The 18711-nt window shown below is 37.5% G+C and overlaps 2 protein-coding genes and 1 pseudogene across 2 annotated transcripts; 1 reads left to right on the forward strand and 2 right to left on the reverse strand.

Moving 5' to 3' along the window:
- Positions 1-11255: 11255 nt before the first annotated feature.
- On the reverse strand, positions 11256-12238 carry LOC147542477 (uncharacterized). Its single transcript, XM_086638452.1, has one exon. It carries the CDS (start codon positions 12067-12069, stop codon positions 11551-11553), a length of 519 nt encoding a protein of 172 aa, XP_086494578.1. The 5' UTR covers positions 12070-12238; the 3' UTR covers positions 11256-11550.
- Positions 12239-15422: 3184 nt separating this feature from the next.
- On the reverse strand, positions 15423-15534 carry LOC147542478 (U6 spliceosomal RNA; annotated as a pseudogene).
- Positions 15535-17084: 1550 nt separating this feature from the next.
- Positions 17085-17724, forward strand: LOC147542479 (uncharacterized). The gene has a single exon (XM_086634973.1). It carries the CDS (start codon positions 17235-17237, stop codon positions 17535-17537), a length of 303 nt encoding a protein of 100 aa, XP_086491099.1. The 5' UTR covers positions 17085-17234; the 3' UTR covers positions 17538-17724.
- The last annotated feature ends 987 nt before the right edge of the window (positions 17725-18711 follow it).

Raw genomic sequence — 18711 nt, forward strand, 5'->3', positions numbered from 1 at the left:
ATTTCAGCAACTTCAGCTGGATTTATGCCATGAAGCTAAGGTCTGATAGTATAAAATGCTTCAGTCATTTCAAGGCAACAAATGAGAATCTTCTAAAAGAGAAGATTGTATATTTCCAGTCAGATGGTGCACCAGATATTCAAAAAGGAGAATTCAGGGCATTTTTAGACAAAAGTGGGATTCTGTTCAGATGCTCATGTCCTTATACTCCTCAACAAAATGGCAAAGCAGAAAGAAAGCATAGGCATATTACAGAATTAGGTAACACACTATCTTTTCATTGCTCTTTACCAAAGTCTTTATGGTTTGATGCTTTTAGCACTGCTGTTTATATTATAAACAGACTACCTACAAAAACCTTACAAGGCACAACACCATTTGAAACCTTGTTCCATCACAACCCTGACTACTCTTCTTTGAAAATTTTTGGATGTGCTTGTTATCCACATCTTGGGGAACTCAGAAAGGACAAACTTAGTCCAAAAAGTGTTCAATGTGTATTTTTAGACTATAGTAATGAACACAAAGGTTACAGATGCTATGATCCTCTTACAAAGAGACTTTATATGTCTAGACATGTCATTTTTTAGGAAGACAATTTTCCTTTTGTCAACCTCACTTCTAGACTGTCTAGTGGTGATCAGAATTCACAGCCACACATTTCACTACCCTTACCCCCTATTGATCATTTTCCAGACAGTCCAACTGAATTAGGGACACCTAGTATAAATACTAGTACACCAGCTAATTCAGTATCAAGGCTTTTGGCTAGTGATGAGGGCATTGCTAATGTTTCCACTAGTACACCAGCTACATCACTAGGAACATCTCATCCTCCACCATCTAGACAAATCACAACAAGGGGTAGGAATGGTATTATCAAAACAAAAAATCTTCCCAAAGATTTTGTGGCTCATTATTCATCACCTCACACTTTAGATGTAGCTTATTTGACTATATTAGAACTACCCTCTGAACCAACAACATACAAGGAAGCAGCTAAGCATACTACTTGGGTTCAGGCAATGCAAGAAGAATATCAAGCTCTAATTGATAATGAAACATGGTCCTTAGTTCCTTTTAACAAAAACATGAATGTTCTTGGATGCAAATGGGTGTTCAAATTGAAACAAAAGAGTGATGGCACAATTGAAAGATATAAAGCTAGACTTGTTGCCAAAGGGTTTCATCAACAGGAAGGAATTGATTATGATGAAACTTTTAGCCCAGTTGTTAAGGCAAATACTATAAGATTGGTTCTGACTATAGCAATCACAAAAGCATGGCATATTAAACAGCTTGATGTATCAAATGCCTTTTTACATGGGGTATTAGATGAAGATGTATATATGGTTCAACCCCCTGGGTTTATAAAACCAGGCACAGATAATCTGGTTTGTCATCTTCACAAAGCTCTTTATGGTCTCAAGCAGGCACCAAGGGCCTGGTTCAACAAATTTGCCACTTTTCTTCTATCATATGGTTTTCAGAAGAGTAAATCAGACCACTCTATGTTTGTTTATCATCAACAAACATCAACAATGATATTACTTCTATATGTGGATGATATCATTCTAACAGGCAACTCAGCATCAAATATTTCAACCCTCATCAAAGATTTAAGCAACAATTTCAAGATGAAGGACTTAGGTCCACTATCATACTTTCTGGGTATAGAGGTTACTTATCATCATGGTAAGATTTTGCTTACTCAGAATAAATATACATTGCAACTATTACAGAGATCAAATCTATTAGATTCAAAGCCATCAAAGTTACCTGTTTCCAGTGGCAAAAGAGTTTCTCTCACAGAAGGGGATGAACTCCCAAATCCAACAGAATATAGGAGTCTTGTTGGGGCTCTCCAATATCTTACTCTTACTCGACCAGATGTATCATTTGCAGTCAATTATACAGCCCAATTCATGCATAAACCGACAACAGTTCATTTAGTAGTGGTTAAAAAGATACTCAGATATCTTAAGGGTTCAATGGGTTCAGGAATCACTCTGTCTGCTGGTGATCTAACCACATTGACAGCTTATTCAGACTCAGATTGGGCTGGCTGTCCTGACTCGAGAAAGTCGACAGGAAGTTACTGTATTTTCTTAGGAACAAGTCTCATCTCATGGAGCTCGAAGAAACAAGCCACAGTGGCTAAATCTTCTACAGAGGCCGAATATAAATCATTATCAAACACAGCAACAGAGTTAGTTTGGTTATCATACCTCATGGATGAACTGCGACTACCACTCTCTCGTCCTTTTCATCTCTTCTGTGATAACATCAGTGCTAAATACTTAGCCTTAAATCCTATATTTCATGCGCGAACAAAGCACATCGAAGTAGACTTCCATTATGTTCGAGATCTAGTCTCAAATGGTTCGGTTTTGGTAAACCACATCTCCACGACAGAACAACTTGCAGATATATTCACAAAGGGTTTACCAGAAGATCTATTTAAGAAGTTTCGAGCCAAACTGATGATGTTTCGTTCCTCTTCATCATCGGTTTGAGGGGGGCTGTAGAATCTAGGGTTTCGGCTGAAAGAGGAGAAGAAGAGATTAGGGCAAAAGTAATTAGGGCAAATGAAAAGGAGGTTTTATATGGTCAGCAGAAGTCATGTCTGGTCCAAGCTTGACCGTCAACAAAGTCTAGTCCGGTCCAAGCTCCAGTCAACAAGGTCAACACCAGCAACATCTGACTAAGTCAATAACTATTGACTTAACTTCTAAAAGCACCTACATGAGAAATCAAGAATAGAAGTTAGGAAAACAGTTTTTAGTTGTTATTTTTCTGTTAGTTAGTTTCTAGTTTTGTTAGTTACAAAACTGTTTTTTCTTATCTACTCTATAAAAGAGAAATGTAAAACTAAATCAAAGACAATTGAAATAAAATAGAGAAGAGAGAAGAGAGAAGTTTCTTACACTCAAGGCATCAAACTTACTTTTGTAGACCTCCCTAATCCACAGTTCAAGTGGCGGAGTTTATTGGGGTCCACCTCTCCGGTTGCCTTCATATCACACAGGATTTTCAGATCTTAAGAGACGTGTACCAATCTTCAAAAGAATCTTCTTGATTAGAAATGGATTATGTGACGGACCTTTTACGGATCCACTCCTTTGTTGTCCTTATCAAAAGTTTGCTCGTGCGTCACACGGAAATCCAACATGTACCGCTCATGTCAATATATCGACTTCTTGAGTAGTCAAAACTAACCAACATTTGGTTCAGCAGGGGAAAAAGCAACATAAGAGTAATACAAAGATGAGTATGTGATAACATCCGATGACATACTTGTGCATCAACCTGGAGTCCTGGACAACTACAACGGGATGGGGTCACGGCGTCATGCATGCTGCCAACCCTCACACGAGCGCTACTCTCTGACAAAAGTGTTCAAAAAATGTTATGCCCAAAAGATCAAACTAAAATCAAGGTGGAGTACAATGCAAATGGTCAACGTTTTCCCAATAAATTAATTCTGCATAGATTACGAAATAGAAAGTGCTATTTGGTTTGACAAAAGTGTCCAGAATGGTGAGAACAAAGTAAATTGGTGATGCTATGATAACATCATCTACAAAATTAGCCTTCTTGGGTCATATACTGACCTCATGGGTAAGCGAGTCATTCCACCTACTTGTTGTTGATCAAAGTAGCATTGTCCCTACTAATTCGGTCCATCCAAGTAGGATTCAAGTAGTGTTGTTTAGGACTGGAAAAACGGTCTAGAAACCCGAGTTCCGACCCCAATAGTCCGGACCCTTAAGATCCGATGACAGACTGAAACCAGGCTCAGGCTACCCGACCCATGCCATCAAGTTAAAGCGATCAGATTCGAGTAAGGCCTCCTACCCGAGTCCCCACGCAATATACCCGCCCATGGGATTGAAGAGTTTATAGGCCAAATTGTTTACTCTCACAATCTCTTTAGTCTGATGGTTATAACCTCTTCTCTTTGCTTCTCAAAACAAAGCTTTCAATAGCCAATTTTTTTACTTTTACCAACTCTCTAGTCCCACACTGATGGCGTTAAAGACAAAGAAGCAAGAAGTTTCTTTATCTTTAAAGTCATCGATGTGAGATTAAAGTAAAAAAGAAATTCCCTATAAAAGTTTTGTTTTGTGAAGCAAAGGAAGAGGTTATATATAACCTCTCCCTTAATTCTTTATCTTTACACCAATGGTGTGGGACTAAAAAGTTGGTGAACCTTTGAAAGTCTTGTTTTGTATCTAAGTTTTAACACCATCAAGGTGGGATTAAAGAGTTAACGAGAATAAAAATTTATGGCTTTCAAAGCCTTGCTTTGAGAAGCAAATGACTTCCATTCCTTCTTTATCTTTTAACAAGTGGGAGTAATGCATGGTACTTCAGTCCCACATCATTGGGTCAAAAGACAAAGAGGTTGGAGAATGATTATTTGTATCCTCCTTACCCCAACCCATCATGCATACGTTTATTAATGAAATTAAATTAGTTAATTAATTTTTTATCAAAAAACTCGAGCTCGTTCGGCCCGTGATCGAGGCGGCTTGAACGGGCTAGCGGGCAAGAGAAAGTGGTTAAGTGTCCGGCCCCCACTGTCAATGGTGGGCTTCAACTTCTCGTAAAAAAAAGAAGCATGTCCGAGCCCGACCAAATTCCACCCCCAATCTTGTTATCACCTTTTCTTTTGAGAAATCGACTACGTCGTAACTGCCTAAGTTAAATTAATAACAAGAGAGGTTTAAAGCCCAACAACAATGATTTTAGATTTTATGTCAACACTAACAACCAGTCCCTTTATCACGATTGAAAGCGTCTAGTAGTTTTATAGGGCCCTCTCATTCTTATTAAAAGGGCCTTCCTTGTGAATTCAGTACGAGCCCACCGAATCACAAGAGACCATTCAGTACAAACTCGCCGAATTCACAAGAAACCATTCGGTACGAGCCCACAGAAATTCACTACAGTAGCCTATTTTGTGATTTTGGTGGATTCTTACCGAATTGTGAATTCGGTGGACTCGCGGTGAATTCACAAGAGAGATATTTTAACAAGAATGTGAGGCCCCTAAAAAACTTCCCAAGCGTCTTTTAGCAGTAAAATGATGGCAGTAATTTTGTAAGTTGGGACACGGGAATTCATAAACCCGGTAATCCAAGCAAACCGTTTTTGAAAAACTTCATCCAACTCAAAACCAATTAGCAATGGCGGTAATTTTGTAAGTTGGAACACGGGAATTCATAAACCCGCGACTCCAAGCGAACTGTTTTTGAAAAACTTCATCCAACTCAAAACCAATTAGCAATGGCGGTAATTTTGTAAGTTGGGACACAGGAATTCATAAACCAGCGACTCCAAGCAAACTGTTTTTGAAAAACTTCATCCAACTCAAAACCAAATTAGCAATGAGTGGAAAGGACTATTCTCACATGTGGGACTATTCTCACATTATATTCTTGAGTGCTAGTTACCTCTTCTCCAATGTGGGACTATTCTCACACGCCCCCTCACGTGTGGGGTGGGCAGCCTGTTAACGTGTTTTTTCTTCGTTTCGGGTGACGTGGAGCACGTGCGATTTTTAAGTTTGTGGTCATCCAACTCAAAACCAATTGACAATGAGCGGAGAGGACCTATACATTACATTCTTGGTTGCTAGTTACCCCTTCTCCCATGTGGGACTTTTCTCACATTAATGAACTTCATTCATCCAGGGAAATTCAGACCAAATAAGTGGATTTCTCGGATATTTTGGATTAAATTCCCTCGTGAATTTCAATCGGAATGGAGAAAAACCTTGTGGAATTTTCGAGCCTCAATCAGATTGATCGTCTCTAGTTTGGACCAGAACGTTCTGGTATGCGATTAAACGGTTTAACTTATTTCATGATGTAAGAATCAATAACACAATATAAATCAAACTAATATATATCTTCTGTCTAAAAATCCTAAATGAACAACTAGTGAGTAGTTAACTACAAAAATCTATACTACCTGAAATCACTTGTTTAAAACTTATCCGGACCAGGTACCACGGAGCGACATACGTTTCAGGTAACATTGTGTTTGTTAGGATTATCTCACATTGGGAGCGGAAAGGGTGTGGGATGAGTTATAAGTGTAGGGAAAGCGTTACCTCCTGAGCTAGCTTTTGGGGTGAGAGAGACCCCAAACCACCCACCACTGATATTAGAGCCTAGGATATAACAAGTCTCGACCCAAGAACATTAAAGCCAATGTGTGAGGGAGAGTGTTAGGATAATCCCATGTTGGTAGTGGAAGGGGCACGGGGTGAATTTATAAGTGTAAGGTTTATCTCCTGAGCTAGCTTTTGGGGCGAGAGAGACCCCAAACCACCCAATAGTGTTGGTGTTGGACCAAGTGCCTACTGAAATGCCCCTAATTTATGGGTGTACATTTGCTTTGTTGGAATTTCGTCAAGTTTTTTTTCGCGAAGTGCAATTTTATTTCCGAAATAGCAGTTGGTACTAAAATACTTATTTGACCGGATTTTAAATCTAATATGTGAAGAGTGACTTTTACCACTCTTCATCGCCTCTTTTACCTTTATCTACAAATGCAGAATGTTACTTCATTCAAGGAGCATTTAGTGTATAGGAGGAATACTACTGAATTTCGGAGAGACTAAGAAACATCAAGGGTGAAGCTCCAGCTTATAGCTCCGAGCAGGCAAGCCTTATGTATCTTGAGACTGATACAGGATTATTGTTCTCCGAGCTATTCTATATTCATGTTGCAGCACAAGTATGATGGTTCTCTCCCAATAACAAGATTCAGGATACTCTTTTCTAGCTCGAAAGATAATACCGACAGTGGTCGTGCACTCATGCCAATGGAATAAAAGTTCCATCCCAAAGATGTAACAATTAACTGCTCATGTTCTCAATTTGATGGCGACGTTACATGATTGGAGGTATCATCGCTTGTTAAAATGTTTGAATATTTTGGTTTCAACTTTGAACAACTAGAGGAACTAAGTTTTTCTGTTTTCTATTGTTTATTTTCTAGCAGGCGAGTAGTCGAGTACTAGTCATGTAGTGGTCTGGAATCTATCAATATGAAACTTGTCTAAATTCTCACTGGATATCTCTACGATGTGGGTCCGGTATAATATTAGCCATTCTCAAGAAAAGTTATTTTCTAGTTACAATCCGTAGTCGCAGTTGCGAAGTTTGACCTAGATGTGGTCCTATCATAAAAAATCCTAGTATTTATCAGAAGGGTGGAGATAAATCAATCTACAATTTCCAATTTCTGGGATTTTCCTACTCCCTTTTCTCAGGTAACCTGGAACTGGACACCTTGATAACGTCTATGTTCGAGTAAACCTATACATCAGGTAACTATATGTGTATAAAATGTTTGTGCTTGGTTGAATTTCTACATAAATGGGTTTTAAGGTGGGGTTGTTTATTTTTTTGGCAGTTTGGACTACTTGGGTGAGAAATCTTGACAAGATCCATTTGTACACTCATTCCTCCACAGACCTCAGTGCCGAAAATGTTCTTATGGATGGACAAGCAAGGAATGCTTCCATGGTTAGTATGACACTACTATTAGATGCTAAGACATAGGAAATGGGTGGTATCGTTGTCCGAATAATGAAAATTGCTTTCATCTCACGAATTCGAAGAATCGCTAGGTTAGATTGTAAGTGGAGTCCGCTAATGATTAACAATATCAGCATTAATTATGCTATTTGCTTCACTTTCGAGATATCTCACACAAGATTCGACCTAGGAAAATGATGTCGCAATTGTGAGTATTGCTTCATTTGACAATCAGAAACACACAAGTGGGTACACTGGCCAATTGATATATATGTTGGTTTTTTAGGTCGGTAACATGGGCGGTCTTTTGGTGTCGGAGATACCCCAAATGGTGGGCTCATCCTTTCTGCATTTGTATTGGGTGTCCTGTACCAACTCACTGTTGTATACCAATCGTGTCTACTAGGTCGAGTTAGGTGTCCTGCCACGCTATTGCGCTTGCTCATTTCTACAGGAATGTTGAATTTTTTGTATGTGCGGTTACTTGTGCCATGACTCTGCTGCTGGAGCCACATACGTATGTGACAAAATTACGTCCAATTTTTTTTTCTAATATGATGAATCATGGTAAATTTGTCCACTCACATCGTAATGCAGACTAATATTCTTACCATCTAACCACCTTTGGAAGCTGTTTTTAGCAATAAAATAGTGGCGTTAATCTTGAAAAAAGTGGCGGTAAGTTTTCAGGTTGTGACGTGCGAATTGGTAAAGCCGCGACTCCGAGCGAACTGCTTTTGAAAAACCGGCGAAGGAAGACACCTATATGAAACCCTAGTTTTCATGAATTCCATTCATCCTCCTCAAATCCTTTGTTTTCTCGCGAAATGAAGACACTATAAATCAAGTTAATCTGCATTTTTATTTCTATAAATCTTAAATAAACAACTAGTTGAGTAGTCAACTACAAAATATTTTAGTTAACGATATTAACTTGTATGGAGATCGAATTTTTTGAGACTGGGAGTATCTACTAATACTACCGAATTCGCTTGTTTAAAATGTATCAAATATTCACATTGTAGCATGTTGCGTATAGGTACCCAGACCAGAGAGTACCGAAGAGGTATATCCCTAGCGTATCAGATACTCACACAGTAGCATGTCGCGTATTAGTACCTGGACCAGATACATACGAAAAAGGTATATCTCTAGCATATCAGACACCCACATAGTAGCATGTCGCGCACCGGTGCCCAGACCAGGTATCCCGGAGCGATAGACCATTCAGGTGACATTGTGTTGGTGTTGGACCAAGTGCCTACCGAAGTGCCCGTAACTTATGAACATATATACTTGATTTGTTGGAATTTCGATTCAGATTATTTTTTCTAAGCTGCTTTTTCATATCCGAAATAAGCAGTTGTTAGTATTGTTACTCTGGATGCTAAATTTTAATTAGATTGGATTCAAAATCTAATATGTGAAAGATGTGACTTTTATTATCTCTTCATTCTCTTTTACATTTATTTATACATGCACAATATCAATGTATAGGGGATATAATAGTGAATATGAGAGAGAATGAGGAACTTCCGACGACCTCCAAACAGAAATTTCACAATTAGCAACTCGATATTTGGATTCATTCAATAATTTTATGGAAACATTGCTCTGAAGGAGGATCATGAAAAGTTATTATAGCATGGTCATTTCAAGATCCAGCTTATCAACAAATTGCATTATGGCTTCGAGCAAGCCAGCGTTATGTATTTTGAGATTGACACAGGATTAATGTTTATGTGCTATTCTATATTTATGTTGCAGCACAAGAATGATGTTTCTCATCCAATAAAATTATTCCGAAGACTCTTTTCTAGCTCGAAAGAGAATGCTTGACACAGGCCATGCCAATGGAATAAGAGTTACATTCTAAAGCTGCAATAATTAGCTGCTCCTGTTCTCAACTTGATAGCGACATTACATGATTGGAGGTATCATCGCTTGTTAAAATGTTTGAATGTTTTGGTTTATATCGTTTATTTTCTAGCAGGTCAACTATAGGTTTTGGAATGTTAATATGAACCTTGTCTAAGTTCTCACTGGATATTTCTAAGATGTGGGTCCTCAGCTCCTGTCGAATTTTAGCAATTCTCTAGAAAAGTTATTTTTTAGTTACAATGCCCGCCGATCTTAGTTGCTAAGTTTGACCTAGATGTGGTCATATCATCAAGAATCCTCCAAATTTTCCTCCCACGAAATCGAAGAATCGCTAGGTTAGATTGTAAGTGTAGTCCCACTAATTAACGATATCAGTATTAGTTATGCTATTTGTTTCACTTTCAGGATATCTCACACAAGATTTCGACCTAGGAAAATGATGTCGCAATTGTGAGTATTGCTTCATTTGACAATCAGAAACACACAAGTGGGTACACTGGCCAATCGATATGTTGGTTTTTTAGGTCGGTAACATGGGCGGTCTTTTGGTGTCGGAGATACCCCAAATGGTGGGCTCATCCTTTATGCATCTGTAGTGGGTGTCCTGTACCAGTTCACTGTTGTATATCAATTATCAGCCTTGGACTCATCATTGTTGGGGTTTACATATACATATTTACAAATCCTTAAAGACAACAAGATAAATGCTAAAAAACTCATTCAGTATGAGTTAGGTAAAGACAAGAAAGAAAAGCTAGAATACTAAACACCAAAATCTTCAATTGAAGAAATCCAACCGTTACTACGCAGTGAAATAAACTCGCGTTTCTAGTTTCTGTGTTGCGTCTATGCGTGTCTACTCTTTCTCGAGGAAAAGTTAGGTTTTACCAAATTAAAAGTTCTCGTGAATTTATGTTCCGTAGTTACTGAAATTTTACCATGTTACCTTAAAACGGGACTGTGAATATGATGGGTAAGATGACATATTTAGCCGAGTAAAATTTGAAAAGGTCTTGTAAGATTCACGCAATCACCTGATCGATGACTAAATATAAACATGTCATGTCGAGTCGTATTCGTAGCTTTTTGTACTGAGTGCTAGACTTTTGAACTTTCTTTTAAAAGTCCGACTAATATGAGTCAGTGAATAACTTAATATTATCCAAAAATCTCAATTATTGAACCCATTCTTGCTAGGTTTGCTTGAGTAGAATGTCAAAGGTTGCGTAAAATTATAATTCCATCGTGGGTCTAGCTATATGTAGAAAGAGTATCGTTCACTATACTAAGCCTGATTAATTATCATTTTATCTGGAAGTAAAAGCTTCTACTCATAAATACCATAATAATAATCGTACAAGCTATCAACTTTCGATGTTGACTTCTTGGTTGTGTGTCTTCTTGTGTATTTTCTTTTTACATCCTCAGCGAACTTCTGAATCATTTCATAGCTTGTATTTTAGAATATCCGAACTAGGTTTCTAGACTCGGAAGATGCTTGGGTTCTGCCTTTTCCTTTTGATACAATTAAAAAGAACTAGTGACCCTAATATGGTATAGATACTCCGACGAACATATTGTTAGTAGACATAGTATGTACTTATGTACTACTTTTAATTGTTCATTTTTTTACCTAAATTAAGTTATTAACTCATGATGTAATGGATTATTGCCTCCCCATTTCACAATTTTCTAGCTATTTCGCTTTCGTAATTGTTGAATTCATCACTCTCGATTTATTCGATTGAATACGTAACAACTTCAAAAATCAATATCAAGATCAAATAATATTTTCTTGGTGTATCAGAGTAGTTCATATGAAAAATTGTTTTCATTGATGTATAAAACTTGAAATGAAAACTCACTTTATTATTCATCATCATTCATGAAAAAAGAACTTGTGAAGTTATTTGCAAATTATTCTTTTTATCACCATCTCCACTTTCAATTTCTCTTTGTTTTGACCATATGCAGGAGGACTTGAGGGCTAACCTTGCAAACCTAATCACTTGGTTATGGAGTTGGCCTGGCTTGTCAAATGAAGAAAATAAGTAAAAAGAAAAACAATAATCTGCCTTCGCGAGCCAAACCTAAAACTTCTCAGTAATGCATTTTAAGGTCGAAATCGCTGCCTGCAAACTTGGCATGTGATCTCCATGCATGTAGAATCAATATGACGAGCTGCCCGCTCCTTCAATCTCTCAGCTTTCTCAACTTCTTGACGAGCTCTTTCCCACATTTGTCTAGCCCGTGCGAACTCCGACTGAGCCAACTCCATCTCCCTTCTTGTAAGTTCTTTAACTCGTTCCGCATAAGCTTTCTCATTAGCAGCTAATCGAATTTGTTCAGCAGCTTGCCACTTCAAAACCTCGACAGAGCTTAGGTCAATCTTCATGTTACCATGATCATGGAGAAGCCTTGGTATCACATTTAAATTCCGTGGCGGTGGTAGCGGTGGTGCTGGTGGCCTAATTGGTCTGAGGTTGATGGACAATTGCAGGTCAAGTGACGGCCCGTCAAAGGAATCCATTGTCGATCGATATCTCCCAGAAGTGCCCGGTGTCCGGCCCGTCAGGTATGTAGAAGATGGACTTGGAAGTAGTTGTAGTTCTCGCTGATCTCCTCCTTCCATTTGCAGAGAGATGATCAGGAGCAAGTAGAAGTGCTATATGACTGTCTCAAAGGTGACAGAATTGGTGTGCATATATACAAGTCTCCCTGATAGGTAAATTACCAAAATACCCTTTTGCAAATTTAAAATTTTCAGACAGTCTATGTAATCCTCTTGTCCTGATATACACAGTCCCTTTAAGGTGACCAAATCCCAACTCATGAACGAAGTTACTAAACAACCCTCATGTCTGTTACAAACCCCTCAGAATGCTACTAGTGGTATCAGAGGACGAGTGGTCCCACATTGCTTGGGGGTGCGTCTGGAGCTTAGACTCTAGGTGCGAGCTTAAGCTTAGTAAATGTCGAAGTCTTTAGGTGGACTCTGAACAGTGGAGTCTTGGGTATGAATAAAATCCTATACTCATCTACTTACAGAAACAATTGCATGGCGTGCCTATATTCGTGCTCGGAACGCAACTAGTGGTACCAGAGGACGAGGATGGTCTGGGAGGGGTGATGTAGTGGTCTGACATTGCTTTGGGGTGTGCCTGTGTCCGGAACTTAGACTATAGGTGTGCCTGAGTCGTCGAGTCTTGGGTAGGAACAACACCCTATACCTATCAAACTTGGGTCTGGATGTTTAAAACGGAGACTTTATCGATAATTGACAAGTCTTAGATCATTACGTGTAGTCGATTAGATGTTAATATATGTCAAAGGATAGAAATGGGAATTTGATCTATTGTCAAAATTTTAAAAAAAAAAACAAGGTGAGAAATCCCGTTTAGAAGTAGAGAGAGACAATAGAAACGGATCGAGTTATAAAAGAAAGGCAACTTTTTCGTTTCTTTTGAGTTTAGGGGAGGTGGGGGTGCAGATAACTTTTTCTTCTCCTTTTAAGTGAGACGAATATATATGGTTATGGAGAGGTGTGGGTATGGGGTGGGGTAATAATTACTGTGGCACGTGCCTCATATATTAGTTGTAATTCTAAATCTTTTTATCTGGAGACATGCTATTTGGCCCGAAAGTAGAGTTCGATCACAACTCGAAATCTGCTTGGCTCGTTTCTATTTTTACGACGTTTCGCTCTCCACATGCCAGGACTAATGGGAGCCGACCACATCAGATTTTGGACTGTGATCGGTTATCTTTTTCAGGCCAAATAAAATTTTTGTTTGACAACTCAGACTTGTCAAATTTCGGTGACCGAGTTGAATAGACATGATATTTTAGAAAACTTTCTTACTCTACATCTAATTCATCTAACTTAACGGTCGAAATTTCATTGATTTGAGTTGTCGGGGAGGGTAACATTTTTTCTAGTCTTTATGGTAGGCCTACGTTGTCGGCATTCACTTCTATTTTGGCTGTTGTTAGTTGTCTTGTTCAACTATTGGTGTTGAGCTGGCCCGTGCCACTTCATTTCTTCCCCTATTTGCACGGTTGCGCAACCCCTTTTTATTTCCTTGTTTTTGTGAATAATCGCAATGCAATCAATAGTGTTGAGATAATTCTACATGTTATGTCGAAAGAGTAGGTGGTCAGTTCATTAATGCAAGTGTTTGTATTTAATCAGCCAGTGTCTTCGTTGTCTCGCCTCTTAGTACATAGCACCTAAGTACGTTATCTTCTTTTGTGTAGTTACAGAAAGAATCCCAAAATATCTCCGCCATATTGAGTACTTTATACTTGTTTTCTTTTTCTTTTACGACCTATTCATTGGGACATTGTTTCTTTTACAGCCTTCCACATTACGATAGACATTTAGTAATCTCAACTTTCGAGTTGGCTTAATCATCATTATACGATGCTAACTTCTTTGTTTCTTAGTTTCTTTTCAGCTAGAAGTCAAGTGGATACAGTGGCCCAGACTTTGGAACATCATTCATCGCTGATCAATCGTCGGACTATCATTACACATATCTTATTTTCTAAAATAAAATATACCTATTGGTGATTATATTCCATGTATTTGTGTGCACATGGTGTCATCTTGTAAATGATTTGCATGTATATGTTAGCATGTTGCAACTAACAAAAGTTGAAATGTGTGCTATGTTCTTAAAATACACACTTTTTTCTCTCTTTGGTTTATACTTTGATACATATATAATTATTATATAAGTTTTCCTAAAAGTAGACATCATCCTACAATAAAAGGGAAAAAAAAGAATGGGAAGGAACTAGAATTAGACAATTAGTTTTAAGTGGCAACATTTATAGGGATAGGTGTAAATGAATAATTGTAGTTAGAAAAAGGAATCTCACTTTTATTAAAGAGATACACATTCCTATATGTACCATAATAATATAATAAGTTAATATTCAAAACACCACCTACAAAAGAAGAAAAAAAAAGTTAAACTCGATTCGTAATCGCTAAAAATTTTTGACTCTCGTATTCAGCACTCCAAAATAAACTACAAGAACATATTTTCTTTACCAAGTTTAATTGTTGATTTTTCGTACTTTTATATCATTTTCTTCCGAAGTACTTCTCAATCCTTTATCTCTATATCTCCGTCGGTATACAATCGTCGATCGTGTAAGGTACTTCTCAATCTTTTATCTCTATCTTTCAATCGGAATACAATCGGCGACCCGTCAACCATGTGTTTCTACTTTCTCTTCTTCCTCTTTCCTTAAACAGATTTAACAAGCTTGTAGCTAAACAAAAGGAAGACAAAGTCATACACTAGCACATTAGAAGGACCCAATGACCATAAGTTCTTGCCATCTACTTGTCCTAAAGATGCCACCATAAAATTCATGGAAAGATATCTACTTTTTAGGCAAACAAAAGCTAAAAGGAAATGGACATTGAGCATGTGATGGGTTTGGCGAGGAAGGGTATATGTGTGTACCCCAAACAAAATAAGGTACCTTTAAGTCTCTCCCCCACCTCTTTCTTTCAACCCCTTTTATATGACCCATTTGGAGGAAAGGGTATATTGTATGGGGATTAGGTCTCTTATTGATAATGATTTATTTTTCTATTGTCTTCCACTAACACTTTGTGATTGTCATGGTTCATATGTCTCCATTGTGGCAAAGGTCAAGGATAACCCACTCAATATCTTCCCATCCCTATGTTTCTATGTATCATGTGTTTATATTTAACTCTTCAAAAGATTCTATATAGTATTTCGGTAATTTTATGGTAGCTCTTTCGTAACAACAAAATTATGTTTTTCTTCTTCTAATAAGTACCTCCTTTTGATCAAGATTTTGATAGTATCAACACATATGACTTTTACCTTGGTTAAACACATGATTCCTCTTACTCCCTCGTATGGCGATGTGAATTTATATACTCAAGCATCTCGGTAGGAAGAAGTCATAAATATTGTAGGATTTTGGAAATTGACAAAAGAATTGGATGGTTGATTCTTGACTGGTGCGTGTATCTTTGCGCAGGAGTTATGCTAATCTTCTTTATATTGTTGTAATTTTTTTTTTGAAACCAAGCGAAACCATATTTCATCATAAGTGATTCAATCACAAGTTACATGAATGATAATTGTTATTTCTTTGGGAACTACATGAGAGTTACATACGATAAGTTCGTAGAACTTTCGAATGTAAAGTGCCTCACGAAGGGAAAGAAATTGACCAGACACAGACTCAAACAAAAGAACCTAAAGGTCGACAAAAAAAGGACCTGAAGATCGAGAATGAAAAGACCCTAAAGGTCGACAAAATATATAGAACTAATACTAAAATTGCTCCAACCGAGAGAACTACCGCCGCCGATGAATGTAAATCGCAAGGTCAACCACCACCATCACTGCCGAACAAGTGTTTGAGTCCTTCTGTTTAGACTTGTTACTTGATAGATCCAAAGATTCAAGAAGCTTCAATCAGCCAAATGTTGTTGTTTCAATTTCTGTTTGAACCCTAGAAATCCCAAATCTCCCTTCTTTTCTTCCTCTCTCACTCCATCAATCTGTCACTAAATCGTTCGAATCCTTTAATAAAATGAAAGAATCGATGTGTGGTGAGTCCAGAAAACAATCCCTAGAAACTCAATCTCTGATGGAAAACAACCCTACAAATTCTTTATTGATGGAAAAACAAACTACAAAAGGAACCATAAAAGGGTTCCGGCGAAGGGAGGACCCTTCGCCGGAGGAAATCGACATAGATCTGAAATGGTTTAAGAAAGAGACGGTTAAAAAAATTCAGAGAACCCAATTGTTGTAATTTTATTAGATGCCCCCAAAGAGACAAATACTATGACACAATACACTAATTTATAGGCACCTCAAGACATTGCAATTGGAATTTCTAGTTGTAGTGCAAAACATATTTTCTAACCACCCGAAGTCCAAAACATAAATAATTTTTGTGAAGCAACCATGTAGTCCAAGACAATGAATCTAAATAATTTCGTGAAGCAACCATATAGTCTAAAACATATTGAGGTGACATGACTTGAACTTCACATCGTCACTTCTTAACTAGTAGTGTTTTTTATTCTGACATATGTAAAAAAGACACCTAAACGATTCACTATCGTCTTTTCTTCTACGACATAAAGTAAAGGAAAAATTGACAAATAAAAAAGAGCTTAAGGTGACAATGAGTTATTTTTCAATAGCTTCCAGCTTTTAGACAACTTACAAGTTCGTCTAAGTTTAAATTTTCATAAATTTAAGGTCTCACCCATAAGAAAAGGAAGAAGGATGGTAAATCTCGGAGGAAAAACTGTCGAACAAACTACTGAAAATATTATCAATTTTAAAGATATTCAGTTTTTTAAACAAAAAAGTAAAAAACGGTGATAGTTTACATATCATTTCAGTTTTGTATTCGACAGTCGAGCACAAACAATCACAAATTATAAAAAGAAAAAAAAAATAATTTTTCCCTCTAAATTCCAGACGTCGGTACAAGTTGAACTGACCGTCACTTTTGTTAGACAACAAAAAAAAGATAAGTAGGGAAAGAAGCAAGAGGCCAAAAAAAAAATCTCCATTAAAATCCAAATTTCATTCCCTCCAAAGATATTTTATAATCACCTAAAGTGAATCAGAGACGCAAATTGGAATACGTGTTCAACAAACAACCTCCTTCTCTTCTCCTCCCCATAAATACCCAATAAAATTCTCATCACTTTTCTCTCTTCATTTCATCAAATTTCTTGCTTCCTTGAGCAACCATTGAATTGAAATTCAAAACATGGGTCTAGTAATGGTGGGTTATCAGCTAGTAACGGGTCTGGGTATATTAGCCGGGGCGGTTTTGGTGAAATCGGCCGTTGAACAGAACCCCATGGCAGGACCCATGACGGGTCGTTGCCCGAGTTGTAATGGTAGTGGTAGAGTGAATTGTATGTGTTCGAGGTGGTCTGATGGAGATATTGGGTGTAGAAGTTGTGGTGGGTCGGGTCGAATGGCTTGTAGGAGTTGTGGTGGAAGTGGATCGGGTCGACCTTTACCCGTTCAAATCTCTGTACGCCCCCCTTCTAATCCTCCTTACTAAAAATATAGCTAGCCACTTGTAAGTAAGATACTCATTTTTTCTGTTGAAAAAAATAAGATACTTATAATCGAGATTTTATGTTTATGTTATGAATTTCTCTCTCTAAAAATTTGTATTATACTTTATTCCGATGTTAAAAAGAAAAAACAATATATATATTTAGATCCCTTACAGAATTATACTCAAAGTTGAGATTCACTTCTAAAGACACCACTTAAGCTAATGAGACTAAGATATTTGACCATGTTCAATAGGAACCAATGCACCATTCAAAGGAAATCGCCATAGCTAAAGGTCATTGGCTTAGCCAAGGTAATAGAATTGTGCTTAGATGATATGGAGCATGGAGGTGCTCATACATTTTATATCCAAGGCAATTGTGTAAGTTCTTTTCCTAATTTCTTATAGGCACCACCAAAATATAAAATCTAAGAGCATCTCCAATGCAAAACTCAAAAAAAAATTCAAATTGTCCTCTGTGTCAACGCTCAATTGAGTTTCTCTTTCCTAGATGTCAATATTGAGATCCTCAATTCAAAAGATATCTCCGATGCACGACTCTAAAAACTTAAAAGTAACTTAGGTGTCATTTCTTAGATTGGTAGATTTGTTTCAATGTTGAGTGTCCAATTGAGATCCTCAAAAGAAATCTCAAATATTGAGTTTCTTCTTGAGATATCTCAACATTAAATGATGTCACATCATTTTGAGATTCAAATGCAGTATTGTACTGAAGAGAGTTTTTTGTAAAAAAAAAAAAAAAAATCCTAGGTGGCACTTTGAGTGTTGCATTGGAGATGATCTAAAATACTTGGCTCAGTAGGAAATGATATTGGCGCATCACAGAATTGCTATAATTGGCCCGCATTACTAAATTCTGTGAGGATGCGTTTGGGATAGGGAAGCGAATACTAACTCAGAGGCGCCTTTAGAACTTCTTGAGCCCAGTTTGTATTGAAGGTTCAAGAAGATGAGTAGAAAGACTGCCTGGTGCCTATAATATTTCACCTTTATCTTCTTCCCGTTTTTTATGTAAATTATATTCAAACCTCTTAGAACACTCTAAAGAATATAGTTTCTGAAATGTATGATGTTTTCTCGGACTATTACCCGTTGCTCTAAAGGGCTGATATTGGTTGTACATAGTTATTTACAATGATAGATTTGTGAAATT

Source organism: Eschscholzia californica, unplaced genomic scaffold (assembly GCF_041429995.1).
Source record: "Eschscholzia californica isolate CP2 unplaced genomic scaffold, dmEscCali1.0.p SCAF_4, whole genome shotgun sequence".
Lineage (NCBI taxonomy): Eukaryota > Viridiplantae > Streptophyta > Magnoliopsida > Ranunculales > Papaveraceae > Eschscholzia > Eschscholzia californica.

What these genes read in the sequence shown, in the direction of transcription:
- LOC147542479 (XM_086634973.1), top strand. Translation starts at nt 17,235, where the DNA reads ATGGGTCTAGTAATGGTGGGTTATCAGCTAGTAACGGGTCTGGGTATA.
- LOC147542477 (XM_086638452.1), bottom strand. Translation starts at nt 12,069, where the DNA reads ATGGAAGGAGGAGATCAGCGAGAACTACAACTACTTCCAAGTCCATCT.